Here is a 17,832-nt window from a genome sequence, read left to right as displayed (position 1 = left end):
GACTCCTCGGCATGTAGAAGGCAGGCGCCACCGCCGTAGTAGTGCTAGGCGTAGTTGTCGTTTTTAGTTAGCTTTAAATTTATGTTTTAAGTTTTTTGTACAAATATCAATGAAATCACCTAGGTTAAACAAAATCGTGTCATGTTTGGCCAAATTTTGAAGGCGGTGGCTGAAAAACCTACCGCCACCACATCAAATTTATTACCGGTATACCGTGAAATGATACTGTGTAAGTCTGGGGCCGAACGGGTGGAGATGGTCTAGCTCGTGGTGGATGGAGAAGTCCCGGACTTCGTTGTTGACTTGGTTGTTCCCACTTCAAAGAAGAAAAAAAAGCAAGCGCTTCCGTCCCCGTACCCTTCCCCCGTCGTCACCTCCATCTCTGCACACGCGCAATCTCTCACCGCATCTCCGGCGACCACCGACCACCTCCGGCCACCGCTACTCCTTCCCTCTCCTGCGATGGCGCCGCGCGCCGGCGGTCAGACCTACGGCTTCCCAATCTACTGCGCCTCCTGGCTCCCACTCGCACACATCATCAAGCCCTCCCCATCCGCCGACGGCGTCGTGGATGCGGACGCGTCCCCGGCCCTGCCCTCCCCACCTCCGCCCCCCATGGTGGCCCTTGGCGGAGGCGGAGGCGAGGGCCGGAGCGGCGTGCCCAACGCGCTGGTCGTCGCCGCCCTCGCCCCCGCCGCTGCAGCAGGGGCGCCTCCAGCGCTCTCCCCCGAGCCGGTGAGCGACCCGTGCCCCCTCGCTCTCTGATCTCACCAGATCCACACGGATCTCGGGAGAGACTTGCGTGCTGATCTGTCGCTCTTGTTTCGATGATGGTGGGGTGCAGGTGTTCAGGCTGGGGACAGAGGAGCAGGTGCCATACAGGATGGCCGTACACCCCCGCGGCGATGGCGTCCTCTGCGCCTTCCCCAACGGCTGCAGGTACTCGAGTCCTTGGACATGTGACGCTGATGCTCGCTACTGCATTCGTCTGTCGTCGTGAATTTTGATTAACTCAAAATCTCCACAATGTGCGCGATCTTTAGTGTTGCCCTGTGGGTTAATTGTTGTTAACCTGTGGTTCAGATGGTATGTATGCTTAGAATACTTTGTGAGTCCGGTACTTCGTTCGATCAGGGGTGTTGTGGATGTGGGGTTATATGCTGTAAATTCTGATTGATTCGACCAAAATATAATTAACCTATCATATCACAACATAGTGTTCAAGACTTCTAGTAACATACAATGATGCCTCTTGATGACCCCATAATATGCTTGAACTGTCGGTGTAAGCACTGCGCTGGATTTGTTAGTATGGCTTATTTCCTGATTGTAGCTAAAACTCGGGGGCACCTGTATCTGTTTCATCTTGTGATGTTAAGTTTATTTCAGTTGTTGGGCCCCATCTCATTGGCCTTATCAATGAGCATAACTGGGCTTGTTGGGGTGTTACTGTAGAAGAACTGGTGGTTAATTAAGTTTTAGCTGCAAAACATACAACTTCATACTTCTTCAATCTTATTTCACTCTATAAAAAATATGCCGTTTGTCTTTTTTTTACTGACTGATTTAAGCACAATTTAAGTCAGCCCGATGGTTCTGCAATTCTGAACTCTTACCATGTGTCACTTGCATAGGTTGGTGCAGTGGGAATCACCAGAAGGAGAAGGTCCACATAGCCTAGTTTTGAGATCTGACCAGGAGGCTTTAGTGAAGCTAAAGGATGTTGGTTTACAGTTGGCTGTGTCATTCAGTGGAGAGGGTTCAATACTTGCCACTGGTGGCGAGGTAAACGAAAGTATTATAGTGTTATGCATTTGCTTATCTTACCTATTATTTCCCTTTTTTGGCGCCAACTCAGTTTGTAGTCAAGTCGTTAGCTTGGTTTATTGCCCCCCCCCCCCCCTAAGTTTCGTTTTTTCCGTTGGTAGTAATGGAGGTGGGCACACTTGACTCTCCAAAGCATGACATATGGTAGCTTTGACAGATCTGATAGCTGTAGGTGTTAATAGAAACAATTTGTTTTATATCTAGTGACTTTATGCAGAAAGCAATGTACCATATGGTCATTGTGAACAACAATTTGACCATCGCGCACTAACTTCTAACTTAATCTAGGAACCTAAAACGCATTTTACAACATTCACAACCATAATTAGTGTGAGCCATAGGATTAGGCAACTGAACTGACATAGATTGTTTGTGTGTAGTACGGAAATGTTTGGCAACAACATAAAATTAGCGTCTCTGTAATAAGTGGACAAATGGTTGCAGTTAAGCATACAGATAAACCAACTTAAAGTTAAGCATTCCCATGATGCTCTTGTTTGTACTCCCTCCGGCAACAACTAATATGGAACGGAGGGATTATGTTTTTATACATTCTAGTGCTGTACATTATTTAGCTTAAAATAAATTGTCTATTGCTTCATTATCTTCTGGAAATTCTTACAAGCAAAGCAACCATTCAATGTTTTTTTACCTTCTCATTTATATGAAGCTATTCTAGGGTTTTCTGTCATTCAGTAAAATTCCATTATAGTCATGCGCTTATGCTTTGAGGACTAGCCAATAAGTTATATGGTTGTGCTGTTTTTTTAGCCTTTTCATGGCAGTTAAAATTGTCCATATATATTATTTTAAGCATGTTAAATAAATCTCTGTGTGCTGCATAGGATGGACATTTGCGGGTCTTCAAATGGCCTGGCATGGAAACCATTATTGAAGATCCTGATGCTAAAACATCTGTTAAGGATCTTAGTTTCAGGTGAAATAGTGCCATTAACTTTCTCTTTCCAAATGGATATTTATTATTTGATACTGATGGGTTGCCTCCGTTTTGGGACATGCTTTAGTTCCGATGAGAAGTTTCTAGTTGTGAACAGGAGCAGTGGCCCATCTAGAGTGTGGGATTTAAAGTCATCTGAAGCTGTGGCTAATCTGCCAAGAGAACAAGTGAATGATTTTTTTGTTTGCCAATTTGCATTAGTTTATTTTCTTTGTTTAAAGTGCACTTCTGACTCGTACATTTCCAGGGAGAAATATTTGGCTTCTGCCGATTTTCTACTAAGTCTGACAATAGTCAGGTTCTCTTTGTTACAGCAATGCAAGGTGACATCATGATTTGAATTCACCCTGTTATGAATGAAATATTTTGAAGTTCTCTTAAAATATGAACGGAATTGCCTGGTAAATCTGAGACCTGACAGTTACAATACCCTGCTTCTTAGGTGATTACGGGAAAATAATATCTTGGAATACTACCTCATGGACAAGAATTGGATCAAAGAAAGTAACTCGTGATGCGATTTCAGCTTTTTCAGTCTCGCCTGATGGTACACTTCTAGCAATGTGAGTAAGGAACTATGAATTTCACATTAACATGTTCAGTGTTCTAGGTTCAAGAGACATGCGAGTCTAATTTACTTGCCTTCGCATGTCCAGTGGAACTATTGAGGGAAGCATCAGTGTTCTAGGTTCAAGAGACATGCGAGTGGTTGTAACAGTTAAAAAGGCGCATCTTGGCATTGTTACTACATTAGCGTTTTCTCAAGATTCAAGGTTAGTACCTGTGCTCTCGTTCTGCTTTAGTTGATGAATTCCACAAATGCAATCTCTCATTGTTGTTGTTCTATCATATAACAGGGCCTTGCTGTCGACTTCCTTTGACTCAACCGCAAGGGTGACATCGACTGAATCACCCAAGAGTGATGGTATGTTGGTTTCAGATCTTGAGTTATCGTTTATCGTGTACTTGCCAATTTTCTGAGTATTCTGAAAATGGCTGCATGTTTTCTGATAGGTATAAGCCTCTGGTCCATGGTACTGGCTATTATACTCGCAATTTTGGTATATTACTATATGCAGCACAAAGAAGATCTCTTGGCAATGTTGCCACAATGAAAATTTTGTTCAGCATCTACTGATATCTCACTGCTTACCTCTGATTATCTGATCTTGCACTGGAGATGAATGTTGTATCGTGTCGGAGTTAGAGCAATTTTTGTATTTAGGTGAAAGAAAAACGACTCAAAAGCGTCCAGATCCTTTTTATCATGTCACGCTGGTATAAGAAGGCCATCCTCTCCTGGTTTGTACAATTGGTGGCCATTTATGAGTTATACTATATATAGGAGTATATGATAACTTGTGCTATGCAATATAGCTATGGTTTATGCTATCAAAGCCATCCATTTGCCGGCTCAAAAAAAGGGCATCCATCGGCTCCATGATCTGTGTAGAGAAACAAACGTTTTTGCAGTTTAAATTTACTATCTTGCGTAAATAACCAAAATGACCTGAGCATGATCGAGGGTGTAGCAGACCGACTATTTGTATACAACCAAGTTCATGTACAAGTGTAAACCAACCAAGTTGGACGTACAATGGACGTCGAACTTGGACATTTGATGTACAAGTACTTGTTTAAATTATGGCCACACTGCCATAATTTTTTTTTTGAGCATCAGTACAGACACAAGCGCTCATATACATGCGCATACACTCACTTCTATGAACGCATACCCTATCCCTACGAGCACCTTCGAGAGACTGAGTCGGCATATCATTTTGAGATTTATCATTTTGAGATTTATGAAGTCATCGAAGGCGTCTCGTTGTCGACGGGAACGTCTTCTCCCATTGAAAGCGCATCGCCGAAAATCCTGAAATAAATCCAGGAATAATGCGAGCATCAGGATTTGAACCCTGGTGGGTTGGGGATACCACTGTCCACCTAACCAACCCAATCACAGGTTGATTCGCAAACCAAGTGGGACGTACTAGTGTACGGGGCTGTTTGGTTTTTCACTAACTTAGCCAAAAATTGCCACAACTAAGGTTAGGCAAGTTTGACCAACTTAGGTGAGTGGTTGGTTCAAGCCACACCTTAAACAAGTCACATTTGAACCCTACATGACATACACATAAAAAATGTGGCAAGATTTTCTTAGATTTGTTAATTTATGACTCTTATTTTGATGAACTAACCTTAGACAAGTTTGATAAAAATGCATGGTAAAATATGACAATGCTAATCCTAGAACCAAACGTTCCTTACAGTGAAGACGAGAGCCATTGGGACAGAGGACGGGCGTAGCCAAGCCGCATGCAGACTTTGAGACAGAGGATTAGTCGACAAAATATCGGTCAGGCATATGCGTGCTCGTGCTCGAGAAGAGAAAGGCTGACACGCGTAGGCCCTGCAGCAGCTAGCTCCTCTCCTCGGTCTTCAATTTACACATGGCCTGGTCTCACTGAAGAAACCGTGTGTGTTGATCTGCTGGATCATGCATGGCGCGGACGGCTCGAAGACGCTCAATTATGGCAGTGTGACCATAAGACTTTTCGCCATGCACATTGCTGGCACATACAGCATGCATCTAAGCAGCGGAGACGAGACGAGAGGCAGGCTTTCATCTGATCTGATATGGTCTGATCGATCGACTAGGCAGAGGCAGGCACGCTGCCGTTCACCCACACGTGCGGTTCGCAGTCCGCAAAAGTGATGCTGCATGCGTTGCAGAGAGAGACGCGACGGGACCGGAGAAAGTGGTGCCCCCAGTTGAGTCGTCGTGCGTGCGTGCGTGCATGCATGCGCTGCGCTTTGCCACGGACGGCGTGATCGCTCGATTACCACGGCGCACGGAGGAGTAACATTTACAAGCGTGTCGGCGTGCATATTTTTATTTTTCAACTTCCTCATTTCAATGACCTTTGGTAGTGATCTACTCCAAACTACGAATGCAGTGGTATAATTTTTACCCCGACGCAGTCAGTCTCGTTGGTTAAATTTACGGTTAAAGTTGAATCTCAAAAAATGTGAACACATTACATTATGGAATGGTGGGAGTAATATATTTCTTTACGGAAGGAGTACGTTCGTACTCCAGCTTCTTTTTTTTAGTCAATGAGCTGTATTGATTAAATGAGATCGTAAGCCAACTTCCTACTCTTTCGAGTCCTCATGCATCCACCGAGGAAGGGGCGATGACAGCGACGCGCCTTCGGCTCGCTTCAGTGCCTGTAATCGTCGCTAGGTGATCTACGGATCTGGATGTAATTTTTATTATTTCTAGTGTTCGTTGTACTACCGTGATTGGAGATGAATAGATTAAAAGTTTTTTCGAAAAAAAAGAAAGAAAGCATATTGTTGTGTCAGATGCAGAGCAACTGACACGACATAGCCTCCGAAACAAACGAGCATCACACACCATCACGTCCATGCATCACAGCGACGGGGCCGGGCTTGGCTTAGCCTCTGCACCGACAATCGGTGTTCCCAACTCCGTTAACACGGTCTTGAAGCTGCAAGACGCGCCGGACGGTACAGCGCCCTCTCGGAGACCAAGAATGCCAGCGTCGTCGGCGCACGCATCCACAGGGATTCAGATGCCCTTGGCGAACAGTGCACCTTCGTCCGGGAAACCGCTCGCGATAGGACGTGCCAGCACCGGCGCGACCGCCGAGGAGGACGGCGGCGCAGGCAATTTGGGCGGCCGCTGGCTGTCACAACTTACGGCACGATCGGTCGATCTTGGGGGCCGGTGTGAGGTTAAGCTGGATTCATTTATAGAGAAGAAAAGTATTTTTTTTGTCTCTTAACTTTTGGCGGGGTCTAGATTTGTCCCTCAATTATGGAATTGGACAACTTACGCCCTCAACTATTGAAAACAGACAAGATTCGTCCTTGGTCATTGTTTTGACCGGTTTTGGTGTTGTCTCACCCCGGTTTTGACCATGCCGACTCAATTTCGCGTAATGTTTTTAAATTCCGGTACCTTTTTCAAATTAATGAACTTTTTAAAATCTCCATACTTCTTTCAAATTTGTGTACCTTTTTTTCAAGCTCACATACTTTTTTTCAAATATACATACTTTTTCGAAGACGTAGTTTTTTCAAATTCACACTTTTTTCAAATTAACATACATTTTTTCAGAAAGTTCATTAATTTTAAAAAGTTACGCAAAGTTGAAATGAACTGAGCGGATTTGAAAAGACTACGTGAATTAAAAAATCATGGATTTGAAAATTCATGTGAATTTTAGTTAGCATCGGTCAAAACAGGGATGAGACAACACCAAAACCAGTCAAAACCGAGACCAAGGACGAATCTTGTTCGGTTTTATTAGTTCGGGGTGCAGGTGGTCTGGTTTCGGAGTTAAGGGATCAAATCTAGACTCCATCAAGAATTAAGGGTCGAAAAATATACTTTTCTTTTTTAGAACCAGCCGTGAAATTCCTTCATAACGCACGAACGCACGTTTCTTGCTCTCGTGCAGTAAATTGCAGTGGCGTTCCTGTGGATCAATTGAACATGCGGCAAACGTTACAGAATTTGCCGGACCTTGCAGATTTGTAAACTAGTTTTTTTTATTAAATCTAATTGTGAACGGGTTTGTGGGACAGACCTATTGAAAATCCAGATAGACCGGATACGTGGATCTAGCCCACATGAATATACCGCCACGGGCCAGAACTTGTTTACTTATGGGCCGGGCCATGGTACATTCTTTCTACTGGTTTCGTCTATGTTGCATGGGCCTCCAAATACCTATGATGGCTTTCACATTTCACTTTGCTAGAAAAAGTTCCCCTAAAAAATTGCTAGAAAAAATACTGATAACCTCCTGAATTGTATAAAGTTTTACTTTCTTAGATTGTATGAGATTTTAGGAAGAGGGTAGAAGGAATTGGTATCCATGAATCATTTTTTAGATCATATAATTAAAATTATCGGATTTACAGAGCATGAGCCCCTACATCCATAATTTCATTCGGACTTCAAACCATGTTTGAGCTTTTTGAAACACAGATATGTCCTCCACTTTCACTCTCTGTATTTTATTTTATTTTAGAGTGGTTTTTACCCATTCATTTTTGGCAACATTTTACCCAAAAACTGTGACTTTGTTCAAAGTTTACACCCTTTAATAATTTCCCATGATTCTGATAGCACCGCTTGTGAGAGAACGAAACATACCCCTAATCAGGCAAGCATCGACGACACAAATTTCTTACCGCAGGAATGTGACTAATCTTTGATGGTGAGTCATGTCTTCGCTGCAGTGCTCTTTAGTTGTCGTCCTCTGGTTCATCTCCCGCCCATGCTCGTGGCTGGAAGGAAAGGAGTAGGTAATCCGGCTAGATTGCTAGGGTTAAAAATGGATTGCATGTTGCCATTCATACGGAATGTGGGTCATGGCCACGGGGTACATAAAAAACACCTAGATGGTTTCTTTTTACCCCCTTTGTTCCTAAATATAAAATGATTTGGCACTTTAATTCGAACTGCCAAAGTGTCTCATATCTAGGAACGAAGAGAGTACTATTTAGTGTGGAGAAACAGCCCAACATTCCTTTTATTCTAGAAATCCACTTCCAGCAGCGTCCGTCGAACCCAGTCCTGGGTGCTACTAAGGTCGATGCAACCACTAAGCTACATGCCCTTTTGCGATTGGTCGTGCTTTTGACTCACTTGCCACATTTGTCATGTGGGCTTAGCATATCATTTTTTGACAAAGGGTGAATTTTATTAGCTCAAAATAAAGCATTAAGAGGATACAAATACAATGTGCGCACACCTGATCTCTGCATAATTAGGATGCACATAGCCAATGCTTAGCATATCATAATCACGGGAAAATGGGTAACAATTGTGCGCACATTTGACCTCTGCATAATTAGGATGACAAGTTCTTGGTAAAAATGTGGCAGAGAAAATTAAAACGCCTTAATAAAACTACAAACAGGGAGAAAAATGAGAAATTCACTTGATGTGTTTTGATACCATGTGAAATCAAGAATTTGGATATCTTAATCGTGTGCATTTTCCAATTTTAGTTCTCTAATCCGGGTGCGATCCCAGGAAGCCCTAGAGTGCAGCACACAGGAACACAAGATGCTACAATATTATCATAATCGAACAATTGCCATCCGTGAACACACCTCGTTACTTGATCCGTCCGTTGGGTTACATAAACAATCACAAGAGCCAGTTAACGAACCTTTGCTCCATGGATATCGTTACCAGGCTGTGGCGCTCTGCAGGAGGACGAGGAAACAGGAACAACCCCCGATTTCGCGCGCCCAGTGACCCAGAAAACCCCGTGCCAAGAGAGACAAAGGACAGGGGATCCTCGCAAGTTTTCCCCCGCCAAGACGGCGCCTCGGGCGGCCGTCACTTCTCGCTCCGCCCCATTTGTTTAATTGCTCCGGCGATGTGGCCTCCCCGCGTCCGCTCGGCCCCCGGATTGTTTACTCGCCGGCGAGCGACTCGAGCCTGCCTGCGTCCATGATTCGAGACATGACTCCTCCCCTCTCCCGCTACGGGAGGCATGCATACGCACGCAGAGGGAGATCTCGAGCTGGCTGGCTCCTGTCACCTCTCGCATTTTCCATTGGAGACATGTCAGTTGTCGTACTAGTAGCACCTAGCTAGGCTTTGCTTGACACGCATGCACGCTGGTGGGTGGCTGTATCCTGCTGAAAAGATGGGCACAATCTCATGTTACATGCGGCCTGGCACTGCATGGATCTACCCGTACCTTCATTATTGAGTTGTTTATTTGGAGCAAATCTGCACCTTAAGTTAGGTCGTTGGATAAGGCGGCTAGGCTATTACACCTTAGATCTAGCTAAGGTTGTGTTGATTTGTTCAAACGAGTTGATGCTGCCGGAAAGCCCTTCTTAAAATTAAGGCCCTGTATATGGCTGGTAGAAAGATCAAAACGGAATCAGGAGATCTAACTAAAGTGTGGAAAGACTCTATTAATGGGTCTAGACCATTACAGGACTGTTATCCCCTGCTGTTTGACATATGCACTGAGCAGGACTGCACTGTCGCAAAAGTCAAAGCTGTGACTCCCAACACCTTCTTTAGAAGAAGGCTTACCCCTGATCTTCAAAGGCAATGGGAGGATATGAGGAAATATATTGACAGTATACAGCTGGGAGTAGGGGGGACCAAGTATACTGGGGGCTAAATGGTAATGGTAGATTTTCTACCAAATCTATGTACAAATGACTAGAAAACCCTCTTAGTGGCTGTCACTATAGATGGATTTGGAAGGCCAAGATCCCCCTCAAAATCAAAATTTTCCTGTGGCAGCTATCTCAGGATGCTGTCTTGACTAGGCAAGTTATGAAGGAGAGGAAATGGCCCGGGGATCCCAAATGCTCCTTTTGTGACAATATTGAATCATCCCGGCATTTGTTTTTCACTTATCCTGTGGCTAAAGTGGTGTGGCGTTGTGTTGGGATGGTTTTAGGGACGACCTCTGTCCAAACAGTTACTGGTAATATTTCTCCTGGTGCCACACTTTTCTTCCCTATGGGAAGAAATACTATACTGTTGGCCTAGCGGCCGTTTGCTGGGCTATCTGGTTGGCTAGAAATCGAGCCACCTTTGAGAAGAAACAGATTAAGACACCGTTTGAGATTGTGTTTTCCGTGTGCTCCTTTTTGCTATATTGTGCAGGTCTTCAGCAAGGTGATGGAGTCAAAGAGCTGCGCAGTGGGCGGCGATGGTCAGGTCAAGCACTATGAGCATGATGAAGATGTGCGAGGCGGCGAGGAGACCGATCGAGGAAGAATGATCTCGCAATCTCGCCTGCTTTCAGAGTTGCCGTTGTCGTTTCCAGCTGCTGTCCGTTTTCTGTTTGGCTCTTGTGATGAGCTTTTGGCTGTAATAGACTGTAGTATTTCAGGTTGTCGTTGAACTATGGTGTTGTCAGGTTTTCGCCCCATGGCGTTCGTTTCGATGTCGGACGAACACAGTGAGTTTTCTGGCAGTGCCCGAACTCGCTGCACCTCTTTTCCTTTTCTCCTGTTTGTTTCTCGGAACAATGTATTTCCGTTCATTTGCAATGAAAAGGGATCATGCCCGGTTTGAAAAAAAAAGTTGATGCTGCCGGAGCCAATTTGGCGAGCCAGGAGTGCTCACAGGAGGCAAATCATTGGGGCCGAACTGCCGGGCGGATCCTCCACGACTACTTCTGGTGATTCGTCGGACGGGTCACCTGAGGAATCGGTCTGAAACGCGAGGACTTCTCTGATGGCCTTCTGTTTCCAACTGAAGTGAGGAACGGTGTAGCTATCGGCTGTTCTCCTGAACAGTCCACAGCTTTGTGGGGGAGCCGATCCGGCATGATCCGTGTGACACGGCTTAGTTCCGTGCTGCTGTCAACTGGCGCGCGCCTAATCGGGTCGTTATCATGCCCGATCGTCCCCCACCACCACGGCGAGCTTCCGGATTCGCCATCACCTAGAAGCAACTTGGAGCCATCAGCCATGGCTACTGTTGGTTGGAGCGACGGGAACGCTTTCCACTTGCGGTGGCGTTTCGAGAAGTAATCATATGCTCCGTATCTATCTGGAGTGCTATGGATTCATTGCTGTCTGCGCGATCAAAGTGGGCAAAGCAAGGATTACAGATCAGCGAGGGGAGCCTCCGAAGAATAATTCAGCTCGCGCTGCACATATAGACGGAGGCGATACTACGTACAGTGCATATATATATATATGCTTTTCTGCGCACAGAGGATGTAAATCTTTTTGGACGCCAATAACACCCATATGTATAGCATATTAGACATCCGTCCACACACCGTGTATAACATGAGTATGAGGCAGCCCACACGGACTGTGTGTGGGTGAACATTAGAATTGCCCGCACGTGTGGACGTAGCTACTTTGTGCCACACGCTCAATAAGTACTACTCATCTTCATTCCGTGCATGTGGCATGAAACAAAAATGCCCACACGTCCTGCCGCAACTACGTTAGATACTTCGCGGGATGATGATTTAGTTGCCATCCGGGATGACAGATGTACTTATCTGGGATGGCAAATGTAATTGTAAAAGCATGGCAACTCTATCTGTTTTTGTAACTATAGTTGTCATGTCTAATTTATGGTAGTTGCCCTGTGTGATTAACTACTTGCCACATATGATCAAACAGTAGTTGCCATGTGTGTCTATCTAGTCGCCACGTGTGGTCCAACCATAGTTGCAATGTATGGTTAATCACAGTTGCCATGTGTGTTTATCTGGTTGCCACGTACGCGCAACTGCAGTTGCCGTCTAGTAACGAATCATAGTTGCCATGTGTGTTTATCTGTTGCCACGTACGCGTAATTGTATTTGTCATCCAACAACGTACGAGTGTCTTGTGGGCAAAAAGCAGTTCGGCCACACGCGTGTGGACTAGGTGACGACTGTGTGGGCAGAAACTAGTTCACCCGCACAGTGCAGCTGGCAAACCGCGTGCAGCGGGGCGTGTGGGCGAACTTTCCAACGCCCACACACTAGCCCCGTCCTACGCGACATGCAAAATCCGCCTCAATGTATCAAGATTCGTGCAAACTCGACTGGACGGTGATTCGCGCGTGTGAGCGAGTTGTAAAACTGCCACACGTGTGGGCGTTAGTATTTTCGATTTTTTTTTTCAGTTTTGCTAAATCTCAGTCGACTAAGATTTTATTATGTCTTTATCGATACTATCTTTCTTTGATTTTGCATGAAGATTGATGAAAAAAATTATTTTCAGTTTTTTTTTCTATATACTATATCACTTGACTGAGATATGGCCACACTTTTTTTTAGAGGACGTGTATGTAACTTTTTTTTTCCGGCTCGTGTATGGTTGTGAAAATGGCAATCCCTATACAGTCAAGGCAATGCTGTTGCACAGCACAGGCACGTGATTACACGTTGCACCATGCACCGTACCAGTGGTCGCAGTCGCACATATGTGTGTGTACTCCGAGGAATCTCGTGCGCGCACGTACACACGAACGCATGTTCCTCCTACCTCTAGCACGAAAGGACCACCATGGCCAGCAACGCATGTTCACTTGGTCAGGCAGGCCATGCATGCAATCTGGCGAGCGTACGAACCCCACGGACGTACGCCGACGATGGACGAGGCCTCGACACGCACACGCTGGCTGGCTGCGCCGACATGCATGCATGCATGCACGACGCGTTCGGTCTGGCCAACGGACGCCCGATACGAGTCGGAGTGGCAGTACTCCGTATACCGCAGTGTCCTACCACTGCATGCATGCAGGAGTATTACTGTACTACTACCGACCTCCGTCTGCAGGGCATTGATGATCAATGGCCCGATCGAAGTCGTGAGATGTACGAGCGGATCAAGCACGTCGTACGTACGCTCTGGCCGATCTCTGATCCACCGGTAGCCGGTGGCCGGCCGATGGATGCGTGGTCAGGCACCGGCACCGCGCACCGGGCTTCATTTACTCCCATCATCCGTCTCACCTGTCGCTTGCTCTTTAGGAGTACGTAAGAAACACAATCTGACGGTCATCACTTCACTACTGTAATAAAAAGAAACAGCTTTGCTCATCGCAGCAGAGTATACCACTAATATTACGTGAGATTATCCATCGACATAACATGAGGCTTTCACCGACCGACGAGATTTCTTTCCTTCCTTCCCGCTGCTGTATACATGTAGGGCTAGCTGAAGTAAAACGTGAGCGCGCGTCGTGGTGGGTCAAACCCGGCCGTCCGTCCGTCCGGACGCTGCACCGTACGCGTGGCGTCCGAGATCCACCAAACGCGCGCGGGTGTCTGCGCGTGATGGGGACGAACGAGATCGACGAGCCCTCGACGCGACGTGGCTCGTCGGCGAGCGTAGAGTACGGGGCGGGACACACCCACCCGTCGTGCTCACCTGACCCTCGCGACCCGGCTCGGAAAGGCAGGTCGGTAGCTCTGTTTCGCAGGTAGTCCGGCTTGGAAAGGCGAAGTCGTGCGGAAGAAATAGCTGCACAGCACACCGGTACTACTCCTTTGTAGCATCGGCACAAACAAATCCTCTCTACCCACGAGATGCATGCACGTTGATGTATAACAGCGATCCATCCATTCAAGACCCTGACCTGATTATCAAACGGACGGACGGACGTGGAGGTGAGCAATGGTGGTAGGGGGAATACGACCCGGTCAGCCGGGGCAGCCTCGTCAAACTCAAACCTTCGTCGAGATTCTGGACGCCCATGTCGGGGCGGCGGGCGACACGGCGGGCCTACAACCCACGCGGCCGCCGGCGACTAGCCCGCCCTGATGCCTGCCTGCGGTGACCGATCACATCGCCATAAAAGCATTTGACAGGACACGCTTGCCTGTCCAAAAGTGATCCCACTCTTTTAACGACGATCAATCAGTCCATGGATCGGCAGGCAAAAAGAGAGACAGTAAAAAGAAGAGATTAGCGCGCGAGTATTTAAACCAGCTAGAGCACGGGGTTCCAGAGAAAGTGAGAGAGATAGATCTTCGGAGCTCAGCAGGAGGGCAGGCAGATCCATCCGTCGTCTACGACGGGTCCTCGTCAGTTTATTTTACTCGATCGCCATGCATGCATGCATGCAGCAGACAGTCTGTGTTCCTGCGAGTGTATGCAGCAGCACTCGCCGTCGTTTGCACCTGGCACAGAGCTACAGTCTGACGCACTAATTACATGCACTATGATCTGATGATTCTGCATACTCCATCAGGAGTTTCACTTTGTGGCTAAATGTCGTGTTCCGACCCTTTATCCAAACCTCGAGATTTGATCCTAGTTTAAGAAAATTTCGAGATCTGACCTTTTTGCTACCGCGGGACCATGACGGTAGGGTATAACAGCCTACCGCTAAGGGCCCTGACGGCAGGGTTGCATGCCCTACCGTCAAAACCCGCCTAAGGGCCTCTTTGATTCGTAGGATTTTGAAAACGTAGGAATAGGAAAAGTGTAGGGTTGGACTGGCATGCCCATTTGAATCCTATAGAATTAGCAATGATTGTTTGATGCTACGGAAAAAACAAAGAAATTGTAAAAAAAGGTTGGAGTGGATGTTAAATTTCCTATGAAATGTAGTACAAAAGATTCCATAGGAAAAATTCCTATGAGATCTAATCCTATGAATCAAAAGACCAATATAGGAAAAAATTCTAAGGACTTCAATCCTCCAGAAATCCTATAAAATTCCTTTGAATCAAAGAAGCCCTAAGTATTGAACACAGTGCGTGCTCGTGCCTACCGCCAAATACCTTGACGGTAAGGTTGTGCAGGCTACCGCCAGCCCGTTTGGCGGTAGAGGTGTTTCCTACCGTCAAAGTCCCCGGCGGTAGGCTGTTAGACCCTATCGCCATGAACTCTGGCGGTAGCAAATGAGTCAGACCTCAAAATTTTTTTAACTTAGGATCAGATCTCGAATAGGTTTTGAAAAAGGGTCAAAACACGAAATTTTGCCTCCCTTCGTTTTATCCAGCTATGGAGGACTTCTTCTTTTTTGTGTGGATACGTGATGGCTTTTTCGATAAAAATATCCGCTGCAATTCAACTATGTCGGCATCGGACGGTTGATGACAGGGTTCGCGGCTTCGCGCGACTGTCCGGCGGAGAGCGACGTTATTCGAGGCTGATACGCGACAGGGACCCTCAGCGTGCAAATTGCGTACACATTAGATGCATCTGGGGCTTGCTAATTAATCTGACAAGAAACCATCGTCGTCTTTTTCGTGATAACAGCTGTCGATGCTTGGTGCTGATCGACGGCAACAGCTCGGGATTTGTATTGATGCTAACCAGTCCCCATCCACTGTATTCCGTGCACACCTGAACCGCCTACCACTGGCCGTATACATGTATTTTCAGGCACATATGGTTGGAGATCAAGAATGGTACGACTAACCTTCTATTAGATGTCAAATCATACTTCAAAAATCTAATCTAGTAGGAGTGCCTAACATTTGCTATGGTCTGGCGTGATTTGCCATAACTTGATTCGATGCCATGTTTCGCCTCCTTGAATTTCTTGCCAACATATCTCGGGCCTCTTTTCGTGGGTAGGTCGATTGCGTTGCCGTGACAGCAAGCTGGCGACGGCACTGTTCAGAATTTATGCCCACTGAGCTGCTGCCAAACAGCGGGTTTGATTCCCAGTTGGCCTGCCATGACGGCCAGCTCTCCTTCTGTACGGCGTCTCGAATCAAATCATATTTGCTTCGGCGCGAGGTGAGGCGTGGGCAGGTACGTACGCGCGCGCGGTGATGAACAGCAGCTCTGGCTGGATTTAAATGCCGTGTCTTTCTATTTCTTCTTCGGAGCCTCGCGCGCTTTTTCTGGCGAATCATGTCCCTGGGTAGCTACTGGCTAGGTCGATGTGATATGTAACATCAGCTAGCACGATCGGACATCTGCCGTGATCCCTTTGCCGGTGATCGGCGATCGATCGATCTGCTTTTGCCGGTGTCATTGAAACAAAACGGGCACGTACGGCTTGTGTACTCAGTGCACGTCACAAAGCTTCAGACATGGTGAATTAACCCAAAGTTTCACTTTATTTATTTATTTATTTTTCCGAACAGTCGAAGTGACGCATCCTCGGGACAAGAAGGCGACTCGTCCCCCTATCTTGCTCCGGCGTGGCGATGGGGAGGGAAGCCCTATATCACACCGCCATTCCCTCCCCTTCCCCCTCGCCGCTAGCCAAGTGAAGCTTGGTCGGTGCCAGCTTTCTCATCCTACGACGTGGTTGCAGTGGATCCATGGCAGGCGCGCGCGACCCTTGGGTGTGGCAAAGGTGCGCCATACGGTACATGCGGTGTCGGCGGATCCATGGCAGATGCACCTGGATCCTGACCCTACCACTAACGCCACCTTTGGTTGGGTCGGGCTGGGTGGATTTATCTGGCCCGATGTGGCCTTTCCTTCCGAGTTGGTGTGCATCTCCGATGAGAGCTTATGCCTCCAGCTCTCCTGGTTCACAGGAGTACCACCGTGGAGAAATCCTTTGCCCGGATCTTCCTCGCTCGGATGATACCGTGTCAGCTACGGGCGCTAATGGTTTTGGGGCGGAGTATTAATTCTAGATACAGTTGTATAACGGTCTATGTATCACAGGCGTAATGCCTATACAAGAGTATGCCATGAATTATCATAGTCATAAATATAAGTATTGCAGTTTAATCACCGCCCAACTGTAATGTTCATCATACCACATTTATCTGCTTGGAGAGATGACACTAGTGAACCAATGGGCCCGGGGCTCTATTTTCCATTATTGAAAACACATACGAAAATAGTATTCTTTGATGTACCGTTTACCTTATTTTATCTATATATCAATTGCTACCATACTGTGTAATTTACCCTTGTAAATAAAATGACAAGAAGCTTGACAACCTGTTGGGGGCAAAAGCGTGTTGTGTTTCGTGTAGCCGTGACGTTGGGGCTGTTTGGTGGTTTCCATAAAAACCCGCCTGACTCACGCATTAATCTCATGCGTTGGATATTGGAGGTCTAAGGCTAGGATCGTTGCATGAGCAAGGACCTGCCTATTAAGACTCCATCCAAACAGTCCTTTTTTTACGAGAAGAATTCTCTCTTGTTTGATAAACCATGGTTCCCAATCAAGAAAAATACTTATTGTTAGTTTACTTATCCAACCACTTTTACAAAGGAGCAAGCGCACCTCCGGCTTGTCGTCGTCGTCGTCCATCTCGGCAAACATCTCCTCGTAGAAAATTTTAATATGATTTCCTGGTTTCTGACGGGCTAACTAGGAGGAACACGAGGGTGTGGGAGATCGTGAGAGGGCATGTCCTACCGCGTGCCGACATCACTGCAATACTTGGTCGCATCCCAGCTGACAAGACTTTTATGCCGGTTAATTAACCAAATCCAAACTAGCTCTCTGCCCCACGCTTGACATGACATATGCGTATGCAATAATAAAATCAAATAGTGCCTTCCCAGGTGCATAGTACACCAAGGAAGACGACAAGGAACAATTTGGTAGTACATGACCAAATAATTGGTTT

At 46.5% G+C, this 17,832-nt stretch overlaps 1 protein-coding gene and 1 long non-coding RNA gene across 2 annotated transcripts; both read left to right on the top strand.

Moving 5' to 3' along the window:
• Nucleotides 1-309: 309 nt before the first annotated feature.
• LOC125521125 (SEC12-like protein 2) lies at nt 310-4,159 on the top strand. Its single transcript, XM_048686171.2, has 10 exons — nt 310-735; nt 845-939; nt 1,635-1,785; nt 2,673-2,764; nt 2,853-2,952; nt 3,033-3,108; nt 3,228-3,348; nt 3,442-3,558; nt 3,643-3,710; nt 3,800-4,159. Exons 1-10 carry the CDS (start codon nt 463-465, stop codon nt 3,898-3,900), a joined length of 1,194 nt encoding a protein of 397 aa, XP_048542128.1. The 5' UTR covers nt 310-462; the 3' UTR covers nt 3,901-4,159.
• Nucleotides 4,160-15,712: 11,553 nt separating this feature from the next.
• Nucleotides 15,713-16,978, top strand: LOC147961195 (uncharacterized). The gene is made up of 2 exons (XR_015611914.1): nt 15,713-16,039; nt 16,378-16,978. It is a non-coding gene; the product is annotated as an uncharacterized LOC147961195 (long non-coding RNA).
• The last annotated feature ends 854 nt before the right edge of the window (nt 16,979-17,832 follow it).

This window comes from Triticum urartu, chromosome 7A (assembly GCF_056163025.1).
Source record: "Triticum urartu cultivar PI428250 chromosome 7A, HENAU_Tu73, whole genome shotgun sequence".
Lineage (NCBI taxonomy): Eukaryota > Viridiplantae > Streptophyta > Magnoliopsida > Poales > Poaceae > Triticum > Triticum urartu.
The sequence above is the reverse complement of the archived record's forward strand: the minus strand, read 5'-3'. Positions and strand labels throughout refer to the sequence as shown.

What these genes read in the sequence shown, in the direction of transcription:
- LOC125521125 (XM_048686171.2), top strand. Translation starts at nt 463, where the DNA reads ATGGCGCCGCGCGCCGGCGGTCAGACCTACGGCTTCCCAATCTACTGC. An exon ending in TACTTGCCACTGGTGGCGAG is followed by an intron (nt 1,786 to 2,672) that starts GTAAACGAAAGT and finishes TGTGCTGCATAG; the next exon opens with GATGGACATTTGCGGGTCTT. An exon ending in GATGGTACACTTCTAGCAAT is followed by an intron (nt 3,349 to 3,441) that starts GTGAGTAAGGAA and finishes TCGCATGTCCAG; the next exon opens with TGGAACTATTGAGGGAAGCA.